We start from the raw sequence: 25,982 nt of genomic DNA, 5'->3' as shown, positions 1-25,982 counted from the left end.
CTCTCTCTGTAGAACAGGCTGACCTGAAACTCAGAGATCCCCCTGCCTCTGCCTCCCAAGTGTTGGGATTAAAGGCGTGTGCCACCATAGCCTTGCCCAGGCATCTGTTTCTGATTAAGAGAACAGACACATGTTGAACTTGGTACAGTGCTACCAGACATCACACCAGAAGACAGAACAGAGTATGCAGGATGGGCTTGGGTGGACTGTTTTGAAGGTATGGGCAGTGCTACGGTTAAGCCTAGGACCTCACACAGGTCAGCACTGATGAGCAACTCAAACCAAGCCCTACCCACCACTCTTGGCTGCACCTTGGTGATGTCTGAGATTTTGGTGTAACACACCTTCTCACTAGTGTTAATCACAATATATGTGCACGCATGTGCATACTGAGGCCAGTCATGTGAGTCCCAGGCTGGCTTGACACTTGCTATGTAGCTCAGATGACTTCACCTTCCTATCCTCCTACCTCCATCTCCAAGCGCTAGGATCACAGGGGTGCACAGGCAGACCCAGCTTATCCAGCACTGGGGATTAAACTCAGGGCCTGTGTACACTAGGCAAACACTCTGCCAACTGTCATCCTCAGCCCTGCTTTTTTTTTTTTTTTTTTTTTTAAACAGAGAGACTTTCACTGTGTAGCTCAGGCCAGCCTGGAACTCACAATCCTGTGTCAACCTCTCCTCAGCAGCAGTTGACAGTATGGACACGACCCTGGACACTCTTGACAATGTCACGCTGTGTACTCTGTCTAAGCAGGCATGAGGTTAGCACACAGTACAGCATTTCGTGCCTTTGGTGCCACAGAAAGTCTGAGGCCAGATTTTTTTTTTCCTATGAAATAGTCAGGTTTAGCAAAGTGTATTCTTGGTCATCAAAATATCCACACAACGGGAGCTTGGACCAGTAAACATGTGGGAAGTGTGACAGACACAGGCTGTACATCTTAGGCACATACTGAGGCATGCCATGTTCACACATAGGACCCAAAGGTTTGTTGTGAGCCATGTAGTGTGTGTGACCCTCCTGCTGCTATTTAATTTTCTATAGTTCATTCACACTAACTTTTGAAAAGCAGAGGCTCTTTTTAAAAACTGAGAGTGGGTGGGAGGGAGTGGAGATGGGTAGGGGGGAGAGGGAGGGGAGGGGGGAGGAGGAAGGGAGGGGGAGGGGAGAAGGGAGGGAGGGGAGAGGGGAAGAAGGGAAAGAGGGAAGGAGGGGAGAAGGGAGGGAGGAGGCACTCCTGTGAGAAGAGAGAAGAGGGCTGGCTTGAACTTCAGAAGAAGAGCCCAGACCGTTCTTTTTTATTTAAATAAAAAAGAGAGCCCCGCCCACATGGAAGTCCTGCTACACAGATGAGCAGCTCGCTCCTCACTCTGGGTCCATCTTCACTGTTTTCATTAGGGGCTGCGGGTGGATTCATGTGCCCTGAGGCCGACTGTATTGATGTCATTGATGGAAGTGAATGAAGAAAGTCCGGATTTCCTTGGGGTATACAGTGATGATGGAGCTTCCTGCTGACCTTGGTGGTGAGGAGGGGTGGCCTGTGGGGGAGGGAGAAGGAGGCTGTCTGCTTGGCTCTTCCTCCTGGACACCCCTCATGGCAGCAGCTTTCTACAGTGTGCTATGGCTCCCTTGTGTTGATGGCCCTTGGCTGTCCTCCTCCTGGGACTCTTGATAAAGTGGGTCTGACCATTTAGCTTCCCCTGGGCCTACACTGAAGGGCACTGTGTTGCCCACCAGTCTGAGGTCCCTGTGGAGCCTGTACTGAACACCTAAGGTGGGACCAATGGAAAAACCTACCCATACCTCATTTGCTCCAGTCCCGTTCTGCTGCTAGGGGCTGGAGCTCCAGCCTTATCAGAAGCCTCTTTTATTGGCCAGTTCCCTCCCTGCATGGCTGAAATACTCCCCCACACAGACACACAGACATATACAGACACACACATACACACACACCTATCTGGGCGGAGCCCTTGTGAACACACATAGACACACACACACACACACACACACACACACACACAGGCGCACACACAGACACACACACAGGCGCACACACAGACACACAGACATACAGACACATACAAACACAGACAGACACACACATACACACACACAGACACACATGACAGACAGACACACACAAACAGACAGACAGACAGACAGACAGACAGACAGACACACACACACACACACACACACACACACACACACACACACACCATATAAGCCCTGGCAGGAGGGGACTGGTCCAAAGCTGTTGTTAACCTAATCTGGTAATTAACAATGGTTGTGGATTCAGAGGTGGAAAGTAGCTACACAAGGCCACCCAGCACAGGGTAGACCTGTGTTCTTTCCCAGCCTGCCAGGGATCTCCAGGGTCCCAAACCTCTTAGGTGGCCTTTTGTCTTCCAGTGCCACCGCTGCAGCATCTGCACGTCCCAGGTCCCTGTGAGTGAGCGTTCCTCCACGGTTATCACAGACCCTAGTCCTCGAAGTGCAATCTGCAGGGGCAGGAGCAAAGGGTGGGGTGGGCTATATTGATGCCCCAGAAGTTCATTAAACCACAACAGACCGGTGGCCACTCGCTGTGCCTGGAGTCCTCCTGCCTCAGTGCCTAATACACCTGCCTCCCTTCATCTGCAAGGGCAGACTGTCAGCCTGTTCCAGGTAAGGAAACTAAAACGGGGGTGCGTGCCTCCCTAGATGGTCTGCCAGATGAGCAAGGCCCTGTGGGGACAGGCTGATAGATGGGGAGCTGCCCGGAAGCCTGCAGGGATGGCAGGCACTGTGCCCACACGATTGCCCTCCCCAGCTTAGCAGGTAGGGAGGCTGAGGGGCCTGACCCCCTCGCGTAACTGGACACAGACCTCAGATTCTCTGACTCTAAGTCAGCTTTCCCAGAAAGCCCGGGGAGAAGTGTTTGGTTTTCTGATGATACTAATGATTGTCCATGTTGTAGGAAAGGTTTTGCAGTGGACTGAGGAGGTGGCTCAGCCAGCAAAATGCTTGCTTTGTCTGTAACTGTGGTGCTGGGCATGAGGGGCAGAGACGGGAGGTTCCCTGGAGCTCAGTGGTCAGTCTAGCCACCCAAATGAGCTCCAGGTTCAGTGGGAGACCCTGTCTCAAAAAAATTAGGTAGAGAGCTGAGAGGGTGGCATCCTGACACTGTGCTCTAGCCCATGTGCACACATATATGTGCATAGCATGTACATGTGTACACAGCCATACAAACATGCATGTATGCCACATACCCCCCTCTCCCCCGCCAAGGTACAAAATAAAACATGAAAGAACCAGATGTGGTCTTTGATGCTAACTGGGAAATCTCATCCACCCTGAAGGGAGGGTGTATATTGGGAGCTCAGCATACCACATCTGTGAGCATGCCCAGTGGTCCTCTGACTAAGGTGTGGCTCAAGACAGGACTGCAGACGGGGTTGCCTCCACTAGGTAGAGCATTCTTGGAGGCCTGACTGGTCTGGAATGGGGTAAGCATTGTTGGTTTACCTTGAGATCCAACGTCACAGGCTGAGACAGCACCGGGTCCTCCCCGGCTTCATACAGGTGGTGCAGGCGCAGCAGCACACGGTGCAGGTTGGCCTGAGGCTTCTCTGGGTGGCCTGTGGGTGTGGACATGGCAAAAAATGGCCCCCCTCCAGTCTTGACCTGGCACTTTGCATTCTGGATGCCATTCCAGATCTCAGCCTCCCTGCAGGACAGCAGCATGGCCTTCACCTGCAGCTGTCACTCAGAGGGACAGTCATTTGCTCATGGTCACATGGCTCACGGGCAGCAGAGGTATGATCCCAGACAGGGCTGTGCCAACATTGGACCTCTAGCACATCACACGGGGCTGATGCCAGTGTCCTCTTTCCTACAGTGGCCATGCTTGGGCCTGTCCTCAAACCCTCTAGCCTGTTCCTTTCTGTCCCCTCTGGAGTTGGGTGTGGGCACAGGCTGCTCTGGTCATGTGCCTCAACACAGAGTGAGCACAAGAGGTGTGCTGCTTCCTGGCAGGTGTCACCTCCCTGCTGCTTGCTTCCCTTCTCATCGTCATCACTGTCTAGTGGGCTCAGAAACCAGGGACCCTGGCACCGTGACCCCCTCAAGGGGCATCTGCTAAATGCAGCAGTGAAACTGCTGACAGCCAGGCTGTCCCAACCCTGAGGGTGAGTGAGAACTGAGGTACTTGGGGGCTGCAAGAGGACTGTCTGGAAAAAGCATGTGATGGCTGATCCTGATTGACAGCGTGGTTGGATTGAGAGACGCTGAGAAGACTGCCACAGCACAGTCTCAGTGTCCTCCAAGAGGATCAACCTAAATGGGAGGACCGACCCTGGTGCCCTCTTCTGGTGTGCAAGTGAACACGCAGTCAGAACACAATAAACATAGTAAATAAATAACTCTTTAAAAAACAGTTGACTAACATAGATAATAACACAGGGCAGCCTGAGCACTGGGCAGCATGTGGACTATCTGGGGACTGTGTGAGATTCATCTGCAGGGCCTGTGACTGGTCTTTGGCTGAGGGCCCAGCTTGCTGACTGCTCATTTTCCAACCCTCTCCAGGCCTTGGTCTCTTACGTGACAGATGAGGGGACAGGGGCCTGGCAGAGCTGTGAGGACTGCCTGGGGGACAAGGGGACAGAGCCACCCTGGTGGGCCGCCTCACCTCTCTGAAGATTCTTCAAGTGTTGGGCATGGTTCGTGCTGTAGTTCCAGCCAGGTATGCTGAGGATCTGCAGGTGCAGGTTGGGGGGCAGTGTCACACTGGGGTGATTGTGGGGTCCTGCAAGGCAGACAGATGGTGAGGAGCTGACTCCTTCAGGCACGCAGCTTTCCACATGGCCCTCTGACCCCCCTCCTTCCACTCTGACTTTCAACAGGTGCTGCCACCTTCTTATCAAATTTAAGTCACATGACTGGCCTAGGCATGGGTCACCTGACTTAGGTAGAACCAACAGGATCTGTCCCTAGGTCTGCTTCAGTCCGGTCTAGAAAGTTAGAGTCTCAGCCCCTTTTACATGGCATGAGGTTTGGGTCTTCTATGGTTTTCATGTGCTGAAAGCCTTGTCCCCAGCCTGTGGGCTGTTGTAGGGGGTGAGGTCTAGGGGAGGAAGTTACATCACTAGGCCGCACCCTTGTAAAGGTTACTGGGACTCCAGCCCCTTCTCTCCCCTTTTGCTTTTCAGGAGCCATGAGATGAGCAGTTCTCTGCCTTGTGTTTCCTACCATGATGGACTCTTGTCACCAAAAAGCAACAGAGCAAGACAAGCGAGCACAGACTGAAGCCCACAAAACTGTGAGCTAAGATGAACCCCGCTTGCTTTTAAGTTGATTGTCTCAGGTGTTCTGTAACAGAGGCAGGCATCTGATTCACAGGATGGGGCAGCTGTTCTCTGAGAGAAGCCAAGGAGTTGTGCAGTTCTGTCCCAAAGGGAGGAGGAAAAGGAGGAAGAGAGGAAGGCAGACAACTGAGGTGAGATGAGGGACAGAGAGAAGAGAGGGAGGGAGGGAGGGAGGGAGGGAGGGAGGGAGGGAGAGAAGGAGGGCTACAGATGCAGCCATCATAAGTTCATAAGCTTACTCAAGACACTGAACTTATTCAGTGATTTTTGTGGTTGCTCATTTTTGAAACTGACTGCAGTTCTCATGTGTAAGTGTTACAGATGGCTGTTGCTTTGCAACGCCACATGAAATAAATACATATGCTTTCACAAGCCATGGGCCACAGGTGGCATAACCCTGGACTTAATGTGTGTCCACATCAATTCCTTGTCTAATGCTGCCAGAAGAAGCAAAAGGCTAGATTAGGAGCACTCTCACGTATTGACAGCATACCCTGATTTGGAAAGTTTTTGTTTGTTTGTTTGTTTGTTTGTTTCCAAGACAGGGTTTCTCTGTGTAGTCCTGGACTCGTTTTGTAGACCAGGCTGGCCTTGAATTCAGAGAGATCCTATTGCCCCTGCCTCCTGCTGGGATTACAGGCATGTGCCATCACACCGGCTCAGACAGCCAGTCTTTTAAGTGATGTACTTCCAACACTGGAAGTACTATGGTGTTGCAGGGCCATGTTAAGAAAGAAAAAGACAGAAACTCTGTCTCAAAAGACCAAAAACCAAACCAAACCAAACTAAACCCAAAACACCACCAACAACAAAAAGAACCCCAAAAAGCTCAAAAAGAAAGAAATGACAAACAACCAGCCAGGAAGGAGATGGAGAAGACTGAGGGGAGAGGAGCGGGGAACAGGTTATATGTAGGCCTCAGCTCTGTACTGACTAGCTGAGTAAGGCTGAGGGAGCCACTGACAGCACCCAGACCTTGAGGTCCCTTCCTGCTCTAAGGCTGCACAGCATGCTAAGGCAGGAGCCTCTTACAGCCACTTTCCCTGGTGGGCACATCGTAGGCCATGGTGATGCTCACTCTTAATGGGGGTGTCTTCGTCGGTTAGCTCTCTGAACAACACGACAGGCCTGTGCTGCAGTGCCACCCCACTCCTCGGGCGCAGGGCAGCGGTGAGGGATTTAGGCCCCAACAGAAGCCAGATCACCGAGTGGACGACGGAGGTGTCATTTAGCGTGAGGTTGTAATTCAGGTTCCAGGGCAGGTTGTTCCACAAACGCCGATGGAGCATCACCTGCAGCAGAAATCACCTGAGGGCCTTCCTTGCCCTTGGCCATGCTGTGGATGGCCATGAGGGCCCACGGGAGGACAGCCAGGCCTCTCTTACCTCCACCTGCCCGTTCTCTTGGCTGGAGACACCGTGTGCTTGCTCTGCCAGCAGCACCAGCTGGCTCTTGTCATCCTCCATGAAGGCCGACTGTACCATGGGGTAGTAATTCTGCAAACACAAGTGCCACCCAGTGGCAGCTTCAGGACAGGGTCAGGCAGACACCAGCTGTCCCCCAGACAAAGCGGCACAGCTTCTAGCCTGGTGCTTCCTAGCCATGTAGCCTGACTGATGGGATTTGAGGCCTCTGCTAAGTGCTTAACACGTGGCATCAAGAACCACCCCTGACAAAGCCAAGAGGGAACAGGGAAATAGTCAGGTCTCGGAAGTGGCACTGCCAGCATGCAGAGCCCACAGGGCTTCGAAACAGCTATAAGTAAGTGCTCAACAGGCCAGGAGAAACATGCTTGGGTGCAGTGTGGAACTGCAGCTGACATACCCGGGCAATAGTGTTGCTCTCGAAGGCTTTGTAGGGCCTCTGCTGCATCTGGTAGCCATTGTTATCAGAGTAGAGGACTTTCTGGTTGTTTAGGTCACTGCTAGTCCTCAGGATGGCTTCACGGTTCAGGTCCAGTGGGCCCACTTGGTATTGCTGCTCTATCCGTTGGCAGAGCAATTCCCCATCAGGGCTCGGATGCACGTGGGCCAGACGAGAGTGGAGAGCATAGATGTAATCCTGGTCTGCTATGTTCCTAGGAAGGGGGCATAGAAGAGAGTGCTGTGGGGGCTGCCTGAAGGCTCCTTCCTTCATATAGGAAGCTGGGTGCCAAGAGGCAGCTATCTGCAGGTGGCTACCGGCAACCCAGTGGGAGGACTATGGTGGACCCTGTGGAGATTCGTGCAAGCCCTGGACCACTCATGGAGTAACATGGACCCCTCTCCCATGTTCTGACTCAGCTACTGACTCAGCTCTGGTTCAGGCATACACAAAAACACAGGCAGAGGAGAGCAGTTCTCTCATCCATCGATCAGCAATCAGTCACGTGCCAGGCCCATGCGCAAGAACGGGCTGGAGAAAGACACTGACTGGCTCATTGACCCACCCACCCCTATGCCTTGCAGGGGCTGCAGACCCATCCAGGGACACACCTGTAGAAATACTGCCTGATGTCCGTCGCCAGCGTACCCACCACCATCTCCATCCCCACCGCTTCCCAGGCAGGCTTAGCGGTGTCGTTGGGCGCGAACATGTAGTTGTCCGAAATGGGGCCCTGCTTCGTGTCCCCGTTGGCATGGTACTCCAGGAACTCTTGCCTCGTGAGCACTGTGCGGTTGCTCTGTCTGCAGGGGTGAGGAAGGAGAACGGTTGGTGTCGCCCTCAATGAGATCTCTCATCTGTAGCGGGGCTGTGGCTGGGGATCAGGAGCGAAGAAAATGCCCTGGAAGGGCCTGAGGAAGCTACCAGAAGCCTGAGGGTGGGGGGTTGGGGAATATAACTTCTTTCTGGTCCTACACTAGCCAAGGGCTGTCAGGTGAAGTCACAAGAGGGAGGCCACACACAGGCTGCTGTCAGAGCGCCCTATCCCCAGACTGCTGTTCAGCATCCCACCGGCGCTCCAGCAGCCACACTAGCACAAGAGCGGTGTCTCATCATGCTGACCCGAGCCATCCTGGCATTGCATCCCAGTGACCTTCACGCCCTTGGAGTCGCTTGACTCCCAGGGATGTGGGTGAGGAGTAGATGACTGGCTCGGTGCGCAGATGGGCAAGTGAGGGGCGGTGGTGGTTGGAGTAGAGTAATTAAAGACCCTTTCTGTTTTTAAACAGTGTAAGTACTTCCTGAACAGCAACTCCATTTCCGTAGTTGGAGAAGCAGAGCACATGAGCATCATTCTCTGGGGCCCCTTCGAGCCCCCTTTGTCTATTGGTCAGGGCTCAGAATGACACAGCTGAAGCAACCTTTTTGCAGTGGCCCAGGCTCCCTCTCCTGGGAGCATGAAGGGGTTTTGCTATCACCTGGTCCTTCCCTCAGGAAGGCAAGCACAAAAGGGGTCACAGGACGCTGCCCATGTGTCCAGGCCCCAGGCACACTTCAGAGGCAGTGCTGACCTCACCTTACCTCTCCTGAATGCTATGTAGCATGTTGGTGTCCTGGTCGAACAATAAAGTGTAGCAGTCGTTTGTCACAGGCACCAGGAGCTTGCCTCCCTGGCTGGTCTGGTTCCTCAGCTTGCGACTAAACTTGAGGGTTCTGGCCATAGGGATGACCGGTTTCCCAGTGCCTGCCTGGTCCCCACTAGTGCGTCTGACTTTGTAGCGCCGGTAGCTGAGGCCGGGGATGGTGGTCAGGATAAGCAGGTCATAGGCAGAAGGGGCCTTTGTAGAGTTCTGGATCTGTAAGGCACAACATGGAAAGGAAGTTTCCTCAGTCACCTCATCACTCTTACCTCACACTCCTGCAACGGGTGCCCACGTCCACTCAGGCAGTGGTGTCCCTCCACCTCCTGTACAGATTCCCATGACATCTTCACAAGCTTTGGTTTTGCTCTCTGAGACACTCCCCAGCTCTGAACACACCACGCCTGGGACCTTTCCTTCCACTCACTTCTCCCTATGTCTTGTCTTCCACCATCTTAGCAAGGGGGGGTAGGGCTGAGTGTAGACGGGGCAGCCTGTATCCCACCCAACCTTGGTTCCTCAGCTACAGTGCCTCTTTAAGATGTTTAGGGCCTTTGCCCAGATACAGTGGAACAAGGTTGCCGAGTGGCAGACAGCAAACGTCCTCCAGCAGGACTTCTCGCCCATACCTGTGCTGACACCGGGTGGCCCAACTCATCCGTGACAGTGACGCTGGGGAAAGCGACAGTCAGGGTGATAATGGTGGTGATCTTCCAGGCCAGCGGGTTGTACACGGAGACAGAGTATCCCACAGGCCCTGTGTCTACAGAGAGAACGGACATCACCTGAGCCCACCCCACCCCTATGCGAGACCCAGCTTTCCAGAGCCCCTAGGACAGATGTGAAGAAGAAGAGGTGAGGCCTGGCTTTGATCCAAGGCTTTGGGTGACCGGACCAGCACAAGAGAGAGGCTCCTGTGATGCGTGGCTGGTGCCCTTTCCTTCTGTTAGGCCTTGCTCCTTGAACATTGCTCACTCTTCAACCTTGCTCCTCAGGCCTTGCTGTCCTCTCTACCCAGGTCACTTTTTGGTTCTTTTCTACCTACTCCCTGCTGGGAGAAGCCTACCTGTGTGCTCATGGGAAGGCACAGCCCACCTCACTGCCCTGCTCAGCACTGGTATCACAAGCCAGGCTCTTCTTTTCCTGCATCCTTAGCTTCCATCAGACTTGTGTCCCCAGGGCAAGAATTGGTCTGTGCCAGCCCTGGGCAGATCCTACGGCTGGATTGGGTCCCACAGAGAGAGATGGAAGGGCAGAGCAGGTGGGAGGCGGGGCCCAGCCTCTGTCAGGGAAGCGAAGAAGACCAGAGAAGCTAGAAAGGGCCAGCAAACAATACAAGATGACCAAGGTGGGGCACGGGGACCTGGGGCCTTGTCAAACCTGGGTGCTCATGATTTGCTTAGTTTCAAACATCCCAGTTGTACAATAGGTACACGTGGTGTGACACTTGATGGACAAAGAGGCTGGGCCACAACTGCCTGGAGGGGACCTGCAGTCCACCTGGGCTGGAGAGGGAAAGCAGGGACTAGGAGGGGCAGGGCCAGAGAGCAGAGCAGGGAGCATGGGGTGGCGGGTTCAAACCCCAGCTCTTGCTCTCTTTAGCTGATGAGCTGGAGCTGAGCCGCAATCTCTCTGTCTCAGGTTCCGAGGTTTAAGCTTTCCCCTTGTGGACAATGCAGGGCATTAAATACACACGGGGGCATTCTAGACTCAGGAAACACTCAGAGAAGAGATCACCAGCTGTTCTTGCTCAATCCAACTGTACCGCCAGTCCACCCTGGACTCCACCAAACAGGCTGACAAGATCATATTACAGTACAGAGGTCACAGGGCCTCAGGCTCACGTGAAGTTCTGGTCTGTCTGTCTCTGTCTCTCTGTCTCTCTGTCTCTCTTTGTCTCTCTGCCCCCCTCCCCCCCATAGCTCTGACTGTCCTGGAACTTGCTATGGAGACCAAGATAGCTTCAAACTTACAGAGATCCTGCCTCTGCCTCCCTAGTGCTGGGGTGATAAGCATGTGCTACCACTTCTGCCCTAGACTCTTTTCAAAGCAAAGCCTTCCTGCAGGGGCTGGCTTACCTGTCGCAGACACTGGGGACTTGTCCAGGGCAATGGAGGCCATCAGCTTGTGCACGCCCAGCATCCCCATTCTTAGGTGTTCCACGTACATGTTGGTCACCTTGGGGGACTCAGTGCCTGTGATGCCATCGTGGTGCTGGACCTGCCACCGCCAGAGTCAAGGAAGAAGGTTGTCAAACTTGGTTCCGGGATGCACCTGCTCTCCAGAACGCCAGGGGAGAAGGCAAGCATCCCACCCATCTTACAGAAGGGAAACTGAGGCAGGAGGCTAAAGCTCTTCCTGGCCTCACAGCTCTTCCTGGCCTTACAGGAATGCCCTGCCTGAGTCCTCCTTCCGGTAGGCACCCAGCTCCCGCTCCATCATCACTTCCCTGTTCCTCCTGCTGCACCGCGTAGGGTGTGATGTTTCCACTGGGCCGGCGAGAGGTGGACTGTCTCTTTTTGCAGAGCAGGAGACTAAGGTTCCCTGGCTGAAGCCACATGGCCCGCTGCTCTCATCCACATAAAAAGCCCATCCACCCCATCCCAACACCTCGCCTGGAGATTTACCCCCAGGCACCTGTACGAAGGCCTGCCTGACCCAGCCACTTTCTGAAGGGGCGGCAAACTACAAAACTTGTGTCTCCATTACCACACCACGCTGTGGGGTCAATGTACAGGAAAGGAAATGGGCCCAGAGAGGAAATGCCATGAGGCAAAAGGCCATCCGCTGAGCTCAGATTTGGATCGAGGCAGGGCACTAATACCATTCTATTCTCTGTTCTTTGTAAAATCAGGTGTGAAGTTTATGGAAGCCACCCACTGGGTGGGTGCCTTGAGACCTAGGGGGCCAGCTGCGGTCCAGTGTCACATGGCACCAGCCTTGTGACCAAAGGGGACCTCAGTTTTCTCTTCTATGCGGGGGAGCCTCTAATCATGGGGAAACACACACCATATAGGGACTTTACCTCAGACACAGCCCAGCGAAGCTGTTGGAGCTGCTGCAGGGCCCAAGTAGGGTCCAGAGCCCCACGGGGGGCTGGCCACATGTAACGTGTGAACATGGACTCCCCAGCATAGAGCATGGCACTGGCTTGTCTCGCCAGCCCCTTCAGGTTGCTACGGGATGTGTAGAAGCCAGTCCAGGCCTGCTGTGGTTCTGAAAGGTAAGTACATGTGGTGAGGCTGAGGGCCCAGGCCCTGGTACTGAGTGCGGATCTGGGAACGGCTAAGGGACCTAGCTCTGCCTAGCCACCCAGGGAAGGACTCAGGCCTGGCGGTGACATCAGGACCACTGGTTCATACAGAGAGACCAGGCCCTGGGTCTTCTGGACAGAGTCTGATGATTGATGGGAAGATCAGGCTAGGCTGGGCACACTGGGACGAAGCAGGCACCAGTGTCACATTAGGAGAGGAGACAGCCCACAGCACACATAAGAAACACGCAGCCTCCGCATACACAAAGGGCGGGGATAGCCGGGGAAAGGGGGGAGACATGGCGCTCGAGTGGGCAGCATGCAGTGAAGAGCCTTGAATAGCCAGATCCTTTTTGTGTATGACTGCCGGCTTGAAAACGTGCAGGGCTCCTCCCAAGGCTCACAGAAAGAGGTAGAGACGGAGGAGGGAGCTGAGAGACACCAGGTAGGTTGCTTAGGGACTCACGACAGAGGTGGAGCGTGGGAACAGGGTGGGAGGCAGCCACCTGATTCAGAAGGTAGGTCTTAGGGCTCTTGTGATTTTTTTTTTTTTTTTTTTGGCTTTCTTGCCTTTTCCAGTTCTAGCTTCTGCCTCTTTTTCTCAGTCTTTCCCCCACAGGACTGGCAGAGCCAGACTCTAGTGAGTGGTCACATAGCTCCAAGGAAAGGCCACAGTAGGGTGGTCAAATAGCACCAGCAAACTGAGTAGGTAGGAGGCTAGGACTTCAGTGTAACTCTGCCGCCCAAGCGGGAAGCCTGGCACCACCCACACCCCAGGTCTTGGACTGACCAGCAGGTGCATGAGTATCTGTGCGGGCAAAGCTCACCGGGAGGCACAGCTATGTTCTGGTCTCTGAACTGCCCTGCTCAAGTGTGTCAGTCAGCATCCTACCCACGTTGCCGGGGCTTCTCCCTCTGGGCAAAGGCATAAGCAGGGCTGTAGGGCCCTTCACAGGCTGTGGCAGAGGCAGCAAAGAGGTTTGTCTTTTGTTTCTGGCATCGGGGATCGGAGTCCAGGCCTTCTATGTGCTAGATAATTACTTTTATCGCTGAGCTGTCCCCCCGCCCTCAGCCCCACAACAAAGAAACAGCCATCATTTTGTGATGCTCTGAGGCAGGGCCTGGGCATGGAGTGGGGAGGGCGCTTTCTACTTGCCCTGGCTCTGCTGGAAACTAGGCAGAGGAGGGGGCCTGCTGTACCACCAGCAAGGGGTGCACACCAGCCTTGGAAGGGTTGAAGTTGGGTGCTTTCCCTGTATCTTGGAGCATTGAGAGCAGGGACTGGATGGGTCATGGTCACTGCCTGACACAATGGCACCATCAGTATCCTTATTGTGAGGCTGGGTGGGTCCCAACCTCCCCAGGCTGGGAACAGAGGCTCAGGCCTGAGGACACAGGTAGGAAATAGATGATGTCCCTCACAATGACAGTGACAGAGAAGAAAGGCCCCATGACTGCACAGGTGTGTGGCAGTGGGAAATAGCTATCTAGGTGGGAAGGGCAGGTGGGGACCAGCCTGGTACTGCCCCCCCCCACCCCCCCACCCCCCGCCCGCCACCTGAGTCTACACTGAGATGGGAGGTAGGCCTGCACCCCATGATACTAAATCCTGAGCCTCATACCTGAAGAATAGGGAATGAAGTCATGGTGGTCCTGGATATCCCAGGTCATGTTGAAGGCGTGCAGGGCTCGGAAGTAATCGCTCAGTGTGGCGTACTGCACTGAGATGCCAAACTGGGCAGTGCGGTTGTTGATGTACTCCAGCAGGGGGTCCATGTTGTTAAACTGCACGGAGGCATTGAAGAACTGCTTGTCACATCCCTGCGGGACACAGAGCAGTGGTCTGGACCTCTAGGAACCTTCGGAGCCCTCACCCAGGCAAGAGGGCTTTATCCTTACCACCCCAAGCAGCACACCCACTCTCCTTGGCCAACAAGGGCACCAGAAAGATTCCTGTAGCTGTGAGGTTTCTCTTAAGCAACCACCACTAGGACTAATTGTGATAATATGATAATTATTATATAGTCCTGACTTGCACATCTTGACCACAAGCAGCCACGGGCTAGGGCGGCAGGCTGTGGGCCACCAGCCCGGGTCCAGACAGAATGCGACCCCTTTCTACTTGCTTGCTAAGTAACTGTGTGGCCTCAGGGTAGTTCCTTAGCATCTTTGAGCCTCGGATCACTGCTGCGAAATGGATTCCAGAAATACCGTCCTCCCTGGTTTAGTGGTGCCTGTTAGATGAGTAAGACAAATACCCCGCAGAGTGGTCAGTTTAATAATAGTGGTAGTGACAAGGTATGGGGCTGGCCCCTCTTATGAGCCTCACGGCAGGTAGCACTGTAAATCCACTGCATGGATGAGGAACCTGATGTGTGTAGAGCCAAGCAGGCCAGTCTGGCTTTCAGCCCCAAACAATGTGAGTGGAGGCTGTTATGGTTGGGAGGTTATCCATCAGCCTTGGGGGGCAGGTGGGCAGGGGGCAGGGGAGCAAGGTGGAATAGTGGGCGAGGCCCAGGGTCTGCAGGGAAGGACAGGGCATTGAGAACTGGGTAGAGATGGGCTAGATTAGAGATTGCCTCATGTACAGGCTGGTCCTGCCGTAGGCTGCATGGAAGGCCCGGGCAGTGTTGAGGACACCAGGTGAAGCATGCCATACCCAGGGCCAGAGGACGTGGGGAGTCCGGAACCATGCAGCTCTCTGTTTAACGTTGGCCACCAGAGCCTCAGCGTAGAGGTGGATGTTAGTTGTGGTGACAGGCTCACTCATGTTGGGATACACGCCATCTGGGGGAGGCTCCGGGAAGACAGCCACACCATTCCAGTAAAATCCAGACCTGAAGAGGGACAGAAGCTAAGCAAAAGAGAGTGCTACAGAGGCTTTAGGTTGAGCATGGTTGGCCATGGGATCATGAGAAAGCTGCCTCAGGACCGCATGGAGCTGGATGCCTTGGCTTCCCCGCCACAGTGGCCCAGTGGGGATTGACCGGATGATGGTCACCTGTGCCTTGGCTCCTGTAAGGCACCTCCTTGCTTGGCTGAGGCCAGAGTGAAGATTCATCTTGGGTATAAAACTGCCCCAAATATCAGTAGTTAGTCAAGATGGGCGTGGTGGTGCACGCCTTTAATCCCAGCACTCAGGAGGCAGAGGCAGGTGGATTGCTGTGAGTTCAAGGCCAGCCTGGCCTACAAAGCAAGTCTAGGACAGCCAAGGCTACACCGAGAGACCTTGTCTAAAAAAACAAAACAAAACAAACAAACAAAAGAAAAAAGAAAGGAGTAAAAGTCAAAGCTTAGAGTGATGGCTCACATCCATGACCCTAGCACTCACCACTGTGAAACAAGAAGTCTCACACAAGTTCAAGGCCAGCCTGGGCTACAGAGGGAAATTGCGTCAGAAAAACCAAAACCAGGGGCTGAAGACACGGCTTCATAGTCCCGAGCCATCTCCTGCAGAGGACCTTAGATCGATTCCCATTACTTACACAGAGACTAACAAAAGCCTGTAAGCCCAATTCCAGGGGATCCAATGTCCTCTTCTGGCCTCTGCAGCCATTAGTGCACACATGTACATACAGGAAAATCATGTGTATACATTAAAAAAAAGAAATCTGAAAATCCCCCAAAGCCCAAACCAAACCAGAACCAGCCAAACAATTAAAAAAAAATTCCTCTTTCAAGGCCTACCCTCAAATCTGTGGTGAGCAAACATCACATGTTTCTATAGCAACAGGGTCACCCCTAACAGATTCTCCTAATCTGGAAGGGTCATCCCTGTTCACGCCATGCAGCACTGGGTGGCAGTCATGATCCTGGGCCACCTGCTGACATGGCCAGGCCACCTTTGCTAAGCCCTGCCTCTCCTTTGGTGAACAATGAGACAATGGGAAGAGTAACAGAAACAATTTGTGGTATAGACGCTAGACACTGGGCCAGAGAGATAACCTAGCCATTAAAGGCTAGGCTCACAATCGAAAATATGCAAGTTAGGCATCGTGCCTGGCAGAGTAGCCTGGCAAATGACAACAACACCCTTAAGTTCCTATGTCTTATTGGCTCGCATCCCACTCCCAGGGCCTGAGTACCTCACACGCAGACTCTGAAATCTGGCAGGCCTGGACTCAAACCCTAGGTCTGTCCTGTGTATCCATGAGTCTGCGTGTGAGGTGCTCAGGCCAGGCCACAGTACAGAAGTGCCACAAGGCACCACGGCAGCTGGTTCTGTGAAATGGTGTGGCACTTCTGCACTGTGACCCAGCCTCTTTCTGCCCCTGATACCTGTGCATGGTGATCTTTGACAGGGGTGAAGACCTTGGGTTACAGGGTTAGCTAGCATCTGACTTTCCAGTTGACTCTACAGCAAAGCCAGGCCAGGCATGCGCATGTGGAGCCAAATGTCCTCACACCTGAGAAAGCCATGACTATCCCTGGCCCAGTGCCTTTCCCTATAACTCAGCTTTTCAGGCCAGGAAGACAGAGGCAGGGAGCCAACTGGTTACTGTGGCAAGGGACAACCACACTGAAGCAGGAAGGAGAGCTGTGTGTGTGTGTGTGTGTGTGTGTGTGTGTGTGTGTGTGTGTGTGTGTGTGTGAAAAAGGAGGTACAATGCTAGGGTTCCTGGATATCAGCTGGCTCAGTTTTGTCACCTGGCAGATGAGGACGGGTGGGGCCTGGAACAGGCAAGGGTCCCATCAAAGTCAGAGTGCAATGTCCCTGTCAGTGCTATATCAAAACCTCATCCTTGGGGCAGGAGAAGGGGCTCAGTAGCTGAGCACCTGCTGCCCTTGCAGAAGACCCAGGTTTGGTCCCCAGCACTCACAATGCGAAGCTCACAACTGCCTCCTAACTCCAGTTCCAGAGGGGACCCAACGCCATCTTCTGGCCTCTGTGGGCACTGCATACACATGGTGCACATAATCTCATGCAAAAAAAAAAATCAATAAATAATTAAAAAACCCCACTCCATCCTGTGTTGTGTGTGTAGGCATGTGTATGTGTGTGCATGTGTGTGCATGCACCTGTGTGTATATGCATATGGAAGTAGAGGACAATGTTGGGTACAACGCCTCAGGAGCTATCTCTGTTTTCTGAGATGTCAACACCCCTGGCTTTTGGAGCAGTACAATATGGTGTACTGCTCCGCATGCTCAGTAGGCTTGGGCATGGGAAACCTCATGTGTGAGCATGGGGAGCTACTGATTAAAAAGCTGCTTCTGAGTTTCAGCTTCTAGGACCTGCACAGCTGTTCCCAGGAGTAGACAACATCCACAGACAGGCAGGGCATCTGCAGACAGGGGCGCCTACCTGTTAGAGAAGGGGATGTATGAAGGGGTGCAGTAGCCATACTGGTCCATTACGTGAGTGAAGATTTCCTGCTGCTCTGACAGGGACGGGGACCCACGCCACACGAACTGCAGCCCCTGTGAACCAGGACAGGGGAAGGGCCAGGACAATGCTTGCTGGTACCCCAGGTCTCCTCCTTCAGCCCCCTTGTACCTCGATGGCATGGCCACACCTTCAGCTTCTCTCAAAGGCTCAGAGACAAGGCCTCCTTCACCTCTGTAAGATTCCCCCATGCCAGATGCTATCAGGGCCACAGGTAGCTGTGAGACCAGCCTTCTGGAGCTACACGTGTCCCCGCGACCTCACCCACACCCACAAGCCCCACCTGGCCTCAGAGAAGCTCCTTCTGCCCTACCTCAATACCCACAGCCATGGAGAGGTCCCAACTGCGCAGTCTAGTCTCAGGCAGCCTAAGAAAGGCTTGGAGTTCTAGAGCCGCCAGAGCACAGCTCTCCTCCACCCCTCTTGCCCTTCCAGACTGTCCTTGCACAAGCTCCTGGACCCAACTACCATCTGGTTTCTGAGTGGAAAACATGGAGAAGCCACACTCAGTACCCTAGGGCCACCCACAGATGAAATTAGCAGTGTGTGTGAGCTTAGGTTCAGGGGCAGGAGGCCACCCTTGGAATCAGGCCAGGGTTAGGCAGGTGCCACAAAGCCCAGCGGAGGGCAGGACGGCAGGACGGCAGGACGGCAGGAGGAGGTAACCGCAGACATTGTGTGGGACACACCTGGGCTTCCTGCATGGCATCCTTGAGGTTGTAGTCGATCCGGGAGATGAGATGGGCATTGAAGCCTGCCAGGGAGAACACGGTGGGGGTCGTCGCTGATGCACCAAAGGGGTCCACATGCCAGGAGAACTGTGGCCGGATCCCAAATGTTTCATAGAGAAAGCCATGTCCTTCTGCAAAGACAGTGGTCACCTGGCTGAGCTGGGCAGGGTGGCCTCTTCCATCACCTCACCCCGGCTCTCTGCGTACCCTGTGATGCCTCAGTGTCAGCTACCAGGCTGGGCAGGTCATGAGGACTGGGGAGATGGGTTTCCATATTAACTCTAGATGTACAGTTCTTGGGGCTAACGACACTCACACATACCACCATTCTGGTCCAGGACTTTCAATCTTGCAAAGCTGAAGCATGACTTTCCAGCCCCCCGCAACATCATTCTACATGTCTCTGGATCTGGTGGTTCTAAGGACCCCGTGTAAGAGGAACCCCAGGGCACTGGTCCTTATGTGTCTGGTTCATTTCCCTCAGGACTAGGTGAGTGGTCCTGGGGGTGGATATTCCTGCCTCAAATTATACAGCCAGGCCTGAGACCCTGAATTCCTCATCCAGAAAGTGGGCACACTGAAGATGTCCTGTTGGGTGTTGCTAAGTTTGAGGATAGTTTGTTACAGAGCAAAGCACTCTGGGTCGGACTCATCCAGCCATTCGTCTACTTGAGTATCTTTCAGAAGAAGCCATGGCAATGGAACAGTCGGCGGGTTCAGGGTGACAGGAGAAAGAAACTCCATGTGCTGAATGAACTAGCTCCCCCAAACCTTGCCCCAAGCACTGTCTTCACACCACCCAGTGGGCTTGTAGTCTGCATAGCAAGAATGTGATACAATGACCCAGTGACACTCTAGGCCTGGGGACTTTGACTGAGACCCAGGCGATGGCAGGACTTGGAAGCAGAGCAGCAAGCCATAAGCAAGATCGAGGCAGAGAGAGCAAGGACAGTGTGGAAGGGCAAGAGGGATGGCGGAGGGCTGTCATCTGGTGGGTCAGGTGTGCAGGGAGGGTAAGGGTCAGGCAGGGGGCATAGACTAGCATCCTCCTGCCAGCAGGGCAGGCTGGGCTGTGCAGGAAGCAGGGACGAAACAGCAAGAGGCTGCATGGGCAACATCAGCATGTTGAGGGCAGGTGAGTCCCCGAGGCCACTTCCAGGCTGGCAGAGGCCTCACTGCTCAAGGCACAGTGCCAGCCCACAGTGACAGATGTCTCTGTGAGTCTCAGTCAAAGCGTGCTAGCTGCCTTCCTTAAGACTTTTGATCTTGTAGTTGGCAGGGCCATGGAGAAAGCCCTGTGAATGATTGATAAGTCATGAGGCCATGACTTCTTCACAGGCCCGGGGAGTGGGGAGTATGCTAACCAAAGCTCAGCTCAGTGCAAACAGTGAGCTCACGCAGTCAGCAACCAAGAAGGAGTCCATTTGATGTTCCCTTTAACCCCATCAACGTGTCCCTAGATTGCTTGCAGTTTGGTGTTGCCTGTTCAAAACAACTCCACAGTTTTGTTTGTTCATTTGTTTTATTTGCTTGTTTGTTTTTGTTCTGTTTTGTTTTGTTTTTGAGACAGGATTTCCTCTGGGTAGCCTTGGCTGTCCTGGAACTTGCTCTGTAGACCAGGTTGGCCCCAGACTCATAGAGATTCACCTGCCTCTGCCTCCCCAGTGTTGGTATTAAAGGTGTGCGCCACCACTGCCTGGCAACTGCATAGTTTTAGTATGCCTAAATTTATTTTTCCACAGCTTGGGTTATGGAGGCAGCCAATACTATGTGTGGATTAACAAGCCTGATGGGTTTCATGGGAAGATGTCCTCTCGCATTCCTAATAAGAGTCAGGAAAGGTGCTAATATCCCTTACAGTGTGCTGTGTTATGCCTCTGTGCTTTTCCAGGAAGCTGGGCCAATGCCAGATTGCAGAGATCATGGGACTTGTTGCTTAATCAAGTCTGCTGGGTCTTGGTTTTCACATGTACAAGAGGAGACTAAGAATCCCAGGGCATCCTCAGCCTCCATAAGGACAGGGTGAGCAAAGTACATCACTGTAACAGGAAGTGATGGCAGGGAGAGGGGACATAGCAGTGCAGTAGCAGTGATGGGATGGCAATGAAGGTGAGGATTAATAGTGGTGATGGTGATGACAGTGGTGATGGTGCTGATGGTGATGACAGTGATGGTGGTGCTGATGGTGATGACAGTGATGGTGGTAGTAGTGATGGTGATGACAGTGATGGTGGTGGTGATGACGATGACAGTGATAGTGGTAGTGATGGTGATGACAGTGATGGTGGTGGTGATGGTGATGACAGTGATGGTGGTAGTGGTGATGACAGTGATGGTGGTGGTGATGACGATGACAGTGATAGTGGTAGTGATGGTGATGACAGTGATGGTGGTGGTGGTGATGACAGTGATGGTGGTGCTGATGGTGATGACAGTGATGGTGGTGCTGATGGCGATGACAGTGATGGTGGTGGTGGTGGTGCTGATGGTGATGACAGTGATGGTGGTAGTAGTGATGGTGATGACAGTGATAGTGGTAGTGATGGTGATGACAGTGATGGTGGTAGTGGTGGTGATGACAGTGATGGTGGTAGTGGTGGTGATGACAGTGATGGTGGTAGTGATGGCGATGACAGTGATGGTGGTAGTGATGGCAATGACAGTGATGGTGGTGGTGGTGGTGATGACAGTGATGGTGGTGGTGATGGCAATACTGGAGATAGTGGTGATGATAATAATGGTGATGGTGATAATGGTGATGTAGTACCGATGGAGATAATGGTGGCAGTGATGGTGCTGATAATGGCAGTGATGACGGTGATGGAGGGGGAGTAGTACTGACGATGGTGGTCATAATGGTGATGGTGGTGGTGAAGGCAGATAACGTCTACCAGGCATGTATTAAGGAACCATACATTCTACTTAAAGTACTTCATATGAATTATCCCAACTTAAGTCTCTCAAGAATATCAAATTAATCTCCCAACAAAGAAGCCAGAGTTTGAAGGTTCATCTCTTGCCTGAGGCCACAAGTCCATGGGGGCCAAGACGGTCCAACGACACCTGACTCTGGACCCCTGGCTCTTAACCCCTCTACTCAAATCCCTGTAGACCTAGAAGATCACTGTTTCCCATAGTCATAGTGCCCTGCTAAGCGGAGGAGGCAGAACTGGGGACCCGGAGGCCAGGCATAGGCATACACTTTTACCCACCCCAGGCCTCTGCGTGCTGGGCAGAGTGGCTGTTATGGCTCGAATGGGAAGTATCCCCCGCAACTCATGTACTGGGAGCTTGGTTCCCATGTAGGAGGTACTGGAAGTTTCAGACTGTAGTGCCTACTGGAGGATGTGGGTCCCTAGGGCAGGTCCCCTTTGTCTCTGGTTCCTTCCCATCCACCATGAAATCAGCAGCGTCCTCAGTCCATGGTCCTGCTGCCATTCGGCCTCACCACGGGCCCACAGTGAACAGAGCCAGGGACTGTAGGTCGACGCCTCAGCAGCTGTAGGCCAAGCCAACCGTTTGCCTGGTTTCCTCAGCTACTAATGGGCAATGATAAAGAAGTTAGGTGCAGCAGCCAAACCTGTGAGTTGTAGGATCTGGTCATCCACGTGGGTCACAGCCTCATCATGCATGACCTGGCCTCCAAGAACAAACTCCAGGCGTCCTTCCTCCAGGAGCTGGCGGACCTGGGCACACAGGTAGGCAGAAGAAGACAGCCAGGTCATAGGTCCCAAAAGCCTACTTTCCCAGAGACCTTCAAGAAACGCCCCGCCCTGGCTCACTCCACAAAAGCAGAACACTGTCCTGGTGCATATCATGTCCTCAGCACCCAGAAGCACACCGCCCATGCCAGCTACTGGAGGCCTGGATCCATGCCTGTCTCTGCAAATGTGGTTTTAACTTTCAAATAACTTAAAACCTTAAAAGAGCTGCAAGAGCTGAACAAAGTGTTTCCTCATAGCCCTCCCCAGATCTACTGGTCAGTTAATGTTTTTGGACTCTTTTTGCCTAAATACTTCCATGCGTAAACCCTCACTCTATTTTCTCTAAAGCACTTATGATGAACCAGCGGTAGCTGACGCCTGCTTCACCCTGAGCGCTTTTGTGTGTGCCTCAGAGGAGCTAACTAGCTAACTAACTAACTAGCTAACTCTAGTATTATCATTGTGATTAGAAAAGAGAATGCAGCCGGGCAGTGGTGGCGCATGCCTTTAACCCCAGCACTCAGGAGGCAGAGGCAGGCGGACCAAAGTGAGTTCGAGGCCAGCCTGGCCTACAAAGCGAGTCCAGGACAGACAAGGCTACCCAGAGAGACCTTGTCTCGGAAAAAAAAAAAGCAAAACCAAAAACCCAGAAAACAGAATGCTAAGATCTACTGTGTAACCCCCAGGCTTTCTGAGAGCCTCCCTGAGTGTCTCACAGCAAACTACCATCTTTCATTCACGTCCTTTAATTCAGGGTACAGCTCCTCAGTCTTGTCTTTTTTGGGGGACCAGACAGGCCTGCTATGTGGGTCTTGCTAGTGAATGCATATTAGACAAATGGATGCAGGGACAGGTTGGAAAAAATGATGGGCGTGAGGGTGGGCGGCAGGCCGGCTGTCTGTTTGTAGGCTGCTCTTGGCTTGTGTGCTGAGGATGGAATCTACAAGTGGCTCACCCCAAAGCACCTGCTACATATGGGGAGCCATCTAGCTCCTGGGGAGTCCACAGCGGACACAGCAGACAAAACACTGGCCTCCAGGGACCTGCACTAGCACATCACTAGGGCTCTACACAGAAGCCACGCCTCTCAGAGGGTTAGAGACAGACCCCATGGAAGGGCAGGCTCTAAAGTCAGACAGGCCTGTTTAATTCATACACTGTAAACCCTTGAAGTACTCCCCAGACCACCTGTAGAAGTCTAGGTACCAATGCCCATAACGGGTACATGCATGGGGCCTCAAGCATGAGGTAATGCAGATGAGATTTCCTCCCCCACCCCAAATGCAGCCTCAGTAAGACCCAGTAGATTCCTGCTAAGTCTGCTTAGTTTGCTACTTCAAGTTACGTAAGTTCTCTGAAGCTCATGTGCAGTGGCTGTTCAGGAAGGTGAATCAGCCAGGCGACAGCAGTGGCACCTTTAGTTCCAGCTCTAGGGAGGCAGAGGCAGGTGAATCTCTGTGAGTTTGAGGTCAGCCTGGTCTACAGAGAGAGTCCAGGACAGCCAGAGGTATACAGAGAATCCATCGTGGGGAAGAAGGTGGGGGCAGGGGCTGCAGGGTAGCATGAAAGAGAGAGAGGGCGGGGGGGGGGGGCAGGCGTGGTGGCGGCAGCGCACGCCTTTAATCCCAGCACTTGGAAGGCAGAGGCAGGTGGATCACTGAGTTTGAGGCTAACCTGGTCTACAAAGCAAGTCCAAGACAGCCAAAGCTACACAGAGAAACCCTGTCTCAAAAAAAAAACAAAAAACCAACAAAAACAAAAACAAAACAACACACAAAAAAAAAAGAAAAAAGAAAAAAGAAAGAAATGTGAAAGCTGGAAAGAAAACAGAGTGCTAAGTATTCCAGGCGTTTCCTCAGAATGCTTGGCATGAGCTGTCTGAAGGGGCAGCAGCTTATCTTGTTTTATAGAAGAGAAAGCCACGGCTTACAGATGCCAGTGACAGGATCAGGCACCAACCTGTTCACATTTTCTGTACTGTGTGACACCAGCTGCCACATAGCCACAGAGATCCCAAACTTGGCCAGCTGGGGGCAGGAGAGAGTCAGTGTGCACAGACTGTGTGTGTGTATGTGTGTGTGTGTGTGTGTGTGTGTGTGTGTGAAAGTTCACTTGGGTGTTAATTAAGCACCAACTCCTGAAGTGTCTTGGGAAGGAGTACTGACTTGTGGGGGGATGTTTCCCCCACCAAGATCAAGCAGAAAAGATGACATCACCCTGTCTCTGGGCAGTGGCCCTGACCACAACTTTTGTTTTGTTTTACAGCTGGCATGTCCCTGAGCACATCTGGAACTCCCTACCTAGTCTCATGTTGGGACTTTCATATAACACCTGGGATACCTGGGGACCCATGTCCTGCCACACCTGTCCTTGCCTTACCTGGTGTTTCTGCTGTTCAGAGGCCACACCGTCCCACCACAGCCGGAAGAACTCTTGCTCCACAGCGATAAAGCGATGTTGCTGCCCACGGACCAGTTCCGCCACCACGGTGGTGTAGACATTGGCTGCATAGGCCCGCATGCTTTCCTGGGGAGGCAGATGCCATCACAGCCCCACAGAGGTTGGGGTTGGTGGTGAACCCAAAGGACCAAACTAAAGAACCAGAGACCAAGTGCTGTGGTGCCTAAGACCTCCACGTACATTCAGGCCTAGGGGGTATGTGGTAGGGATTGCCACGCTCACATTACAGATGGGGAAACTGAAGCAGTGGACAGAAAGTCCCCCAACCCACACCCCTGCCCCGACCATCCAAGGTCCTGAACAGAAAGAACCATGAGGTTATAGGCCCAATACCAAGCTTATCTGGCCGAGTGGGTGGGGGTGTGTCGAGGAAGCTGAATTGGCTACCCCCTGCGTCAGCAGCACAGAAGGCCAGCCCACTTCCCAGCAGTCAGCTGACATCCACCTGCTTGGAAGCCAGCCCCACTACGTGCTTACTCCAGGCTTACTCCCGAGATTGGTTATCTATCAAAGCCCCCACTTTGGGGACACACTTCCCTGCCTTGACTCCGAGGCAGGAAGTGGCCAGCCCGAAGCTACGGCTCAGAGAGCAGGGTCAGGGTGAGGACTGCAGCCCAGGCTGCTCCTCTTCCCGGCTGGGCCGAGAGCACCCCGCAGGAGGCAGCCGCTGTGCAAGGTGGCCCAGCAACGCCTGCCACTTACCTGGACCGTGTAGACCCAGCCCACGTCCATGTGACTGTGAGGGACCACGAAGGCCTGGATGGGGCCGGCGGGCTGGGCTGCCGGTAGCCGCAGCAGCAGCAGCAGCAGCAGATGGCCAAGCAGCGGCAGCCAGCTTAGCGGCCCCATTGCTGGGCGGGCTGGGCGCTGCCCGGGTGGCGGGTCCGAGAGAAGCGGCCCACTTCCGGGTCCGGGGGCGCGTCGCCCCCTGTCGGCGGGAGTGCGTGAGCGCAGCCAGCCGATGGGTAAGGCACGAGCTTGGCGTGGTGCTGCGCCCCCTGTCGGCTGGAGTGCATGGTGCAGCCTTACAGCCCGAGGCCTCCAGATTGGGAGACAGCAGTGTCCACTCAGGGGGAAGCTTTCCCGGATAAAACGCACTCCCAGCAACCACATGGTGGCTCACAGCCATCTATAATGAGATCTGGTGCCCTCTTCTGGCATGTGGGCCGAACACTGTATACATAATAAATAAATAAATCTTTAAAAAACAACAAAAACGCTCCCGCGCGCAGACCTCTAGCCTCAGGGTGGCTTGACTTGAAACCTTTGAGTTCATTTTAAGGGAGTAAGACTGGCCTTTACAGACAGTTATGGAGGAGTCAAGGTTGGCAGGTTCAGAATCAAATCTGGGGTCCTGGGTGGTGAGGGGGCCAGGTGTTTAATCTTTTTGCTTTCCATAGAACGGAATGTGACAATAAAGGAGGCACGAGTTGCGTTGGAAATGAGATCTAAACGAATGAAGTGCCTATTTCCCAGCCCGTCACAACTGGTAGGAGAACAGTTCCCTGAGCCACTTCTGTGGGCTCTCCATGTCGAGCAGGAGGGTGTATGATTTGGGGGTTCCTGGGCTGTGGTGGGGCTAGAGGCGTGA

General features: G+C 53.5%; 1 protein-coding gene across 1 annotated transcript; it reads right to left on the bottom strand.

Moving 5' to 3' along the window:
- Positions 1 to 1,269: 1,269 nt before the first annotated feature.
- MAN2B2 (mannosidase alpha class 2B member 2) lies at positions 1,270 to 25,306 on the bottom strand. Its single transcript, XM_084797297.1, has 19 exons — positions 25,094 to 25,306; positions 24,311 to 24,457; positions 21,808 to 21,913; positions 18,186 to 18,358; positions 17,416 to 17,531; positions 14,770 to 14,947; positions 13,733 to 13,931; positions 11,883 to 12,073; positions 10,936 to 11,077; positions 9,487 to 9,620; positions 8,799 to 9,073; positions 7,829 to 8,020; positions 7,179 to 7,431; positions 6,740 to 6,850; positions 6,433 to 6,646; positions 4,679 to 4,795; positions 3,514 to 3,626; positions 2,393 to 2,507; positions 1,270 to 1,544 (listed from the first exon to the last, which is right to left on the bottom strand). The coding sequence occupies exons 1-19, from the start codon at positions 25,238 to 25,240 to the stop codon at positions 1,450 to 1,452; spliced, it is 3,018 nt and encodes a 1,005-aa protein (XP_084653423.1). The 5' UTR covers positions 25,241 to 25,306; the 3' UTR covers positions 1,270 to 1,449.
- Positions 25,307 to 25,982: the final 676 nt, after the last annotated feature.

The sequence above is a fragment of the Acomys minous genome (assembly GCF_964271855.1).
Source record: "Acomys minous genome assembly, chromosome: 10".
Classification (NCBI taxonomy): Eukaryota; Metazoa; Chordata; class Mammalia; order Rodentia; family Muridae; genus Acomys; species Acomys minous.
Note: the sequence above shows the minus strand (reverse complement) of the source record. Positions and strands in the feature narration are given on the sequence as shown.

Excerpts from the sequence above, each read along its gene's own strand:
- MAN2B2 (XM_084797297.1), bottom strand. The coding sequence starts at position 25,240 with ATGGGGCCGCTAAGCTGGCTGCCGCTGCTTGGCCATCTGCTGCTGCTG. Across the intron at positions 8,021-8,798 it reads CTACATAGCATTCAGGAGAG|ACAGAGCAACCGCACAGTGC; the intron begins GTAAGGTGAGGT and ends TCACCCCTGCAG. Across the intron at positions 6,851-7,178 it reads AGAGCAACACTATTGCCCGG|AATTACTACCCCATGGTACA; the intron begins GTATGTCAGCTG and ends TTGTGTTTGCAG.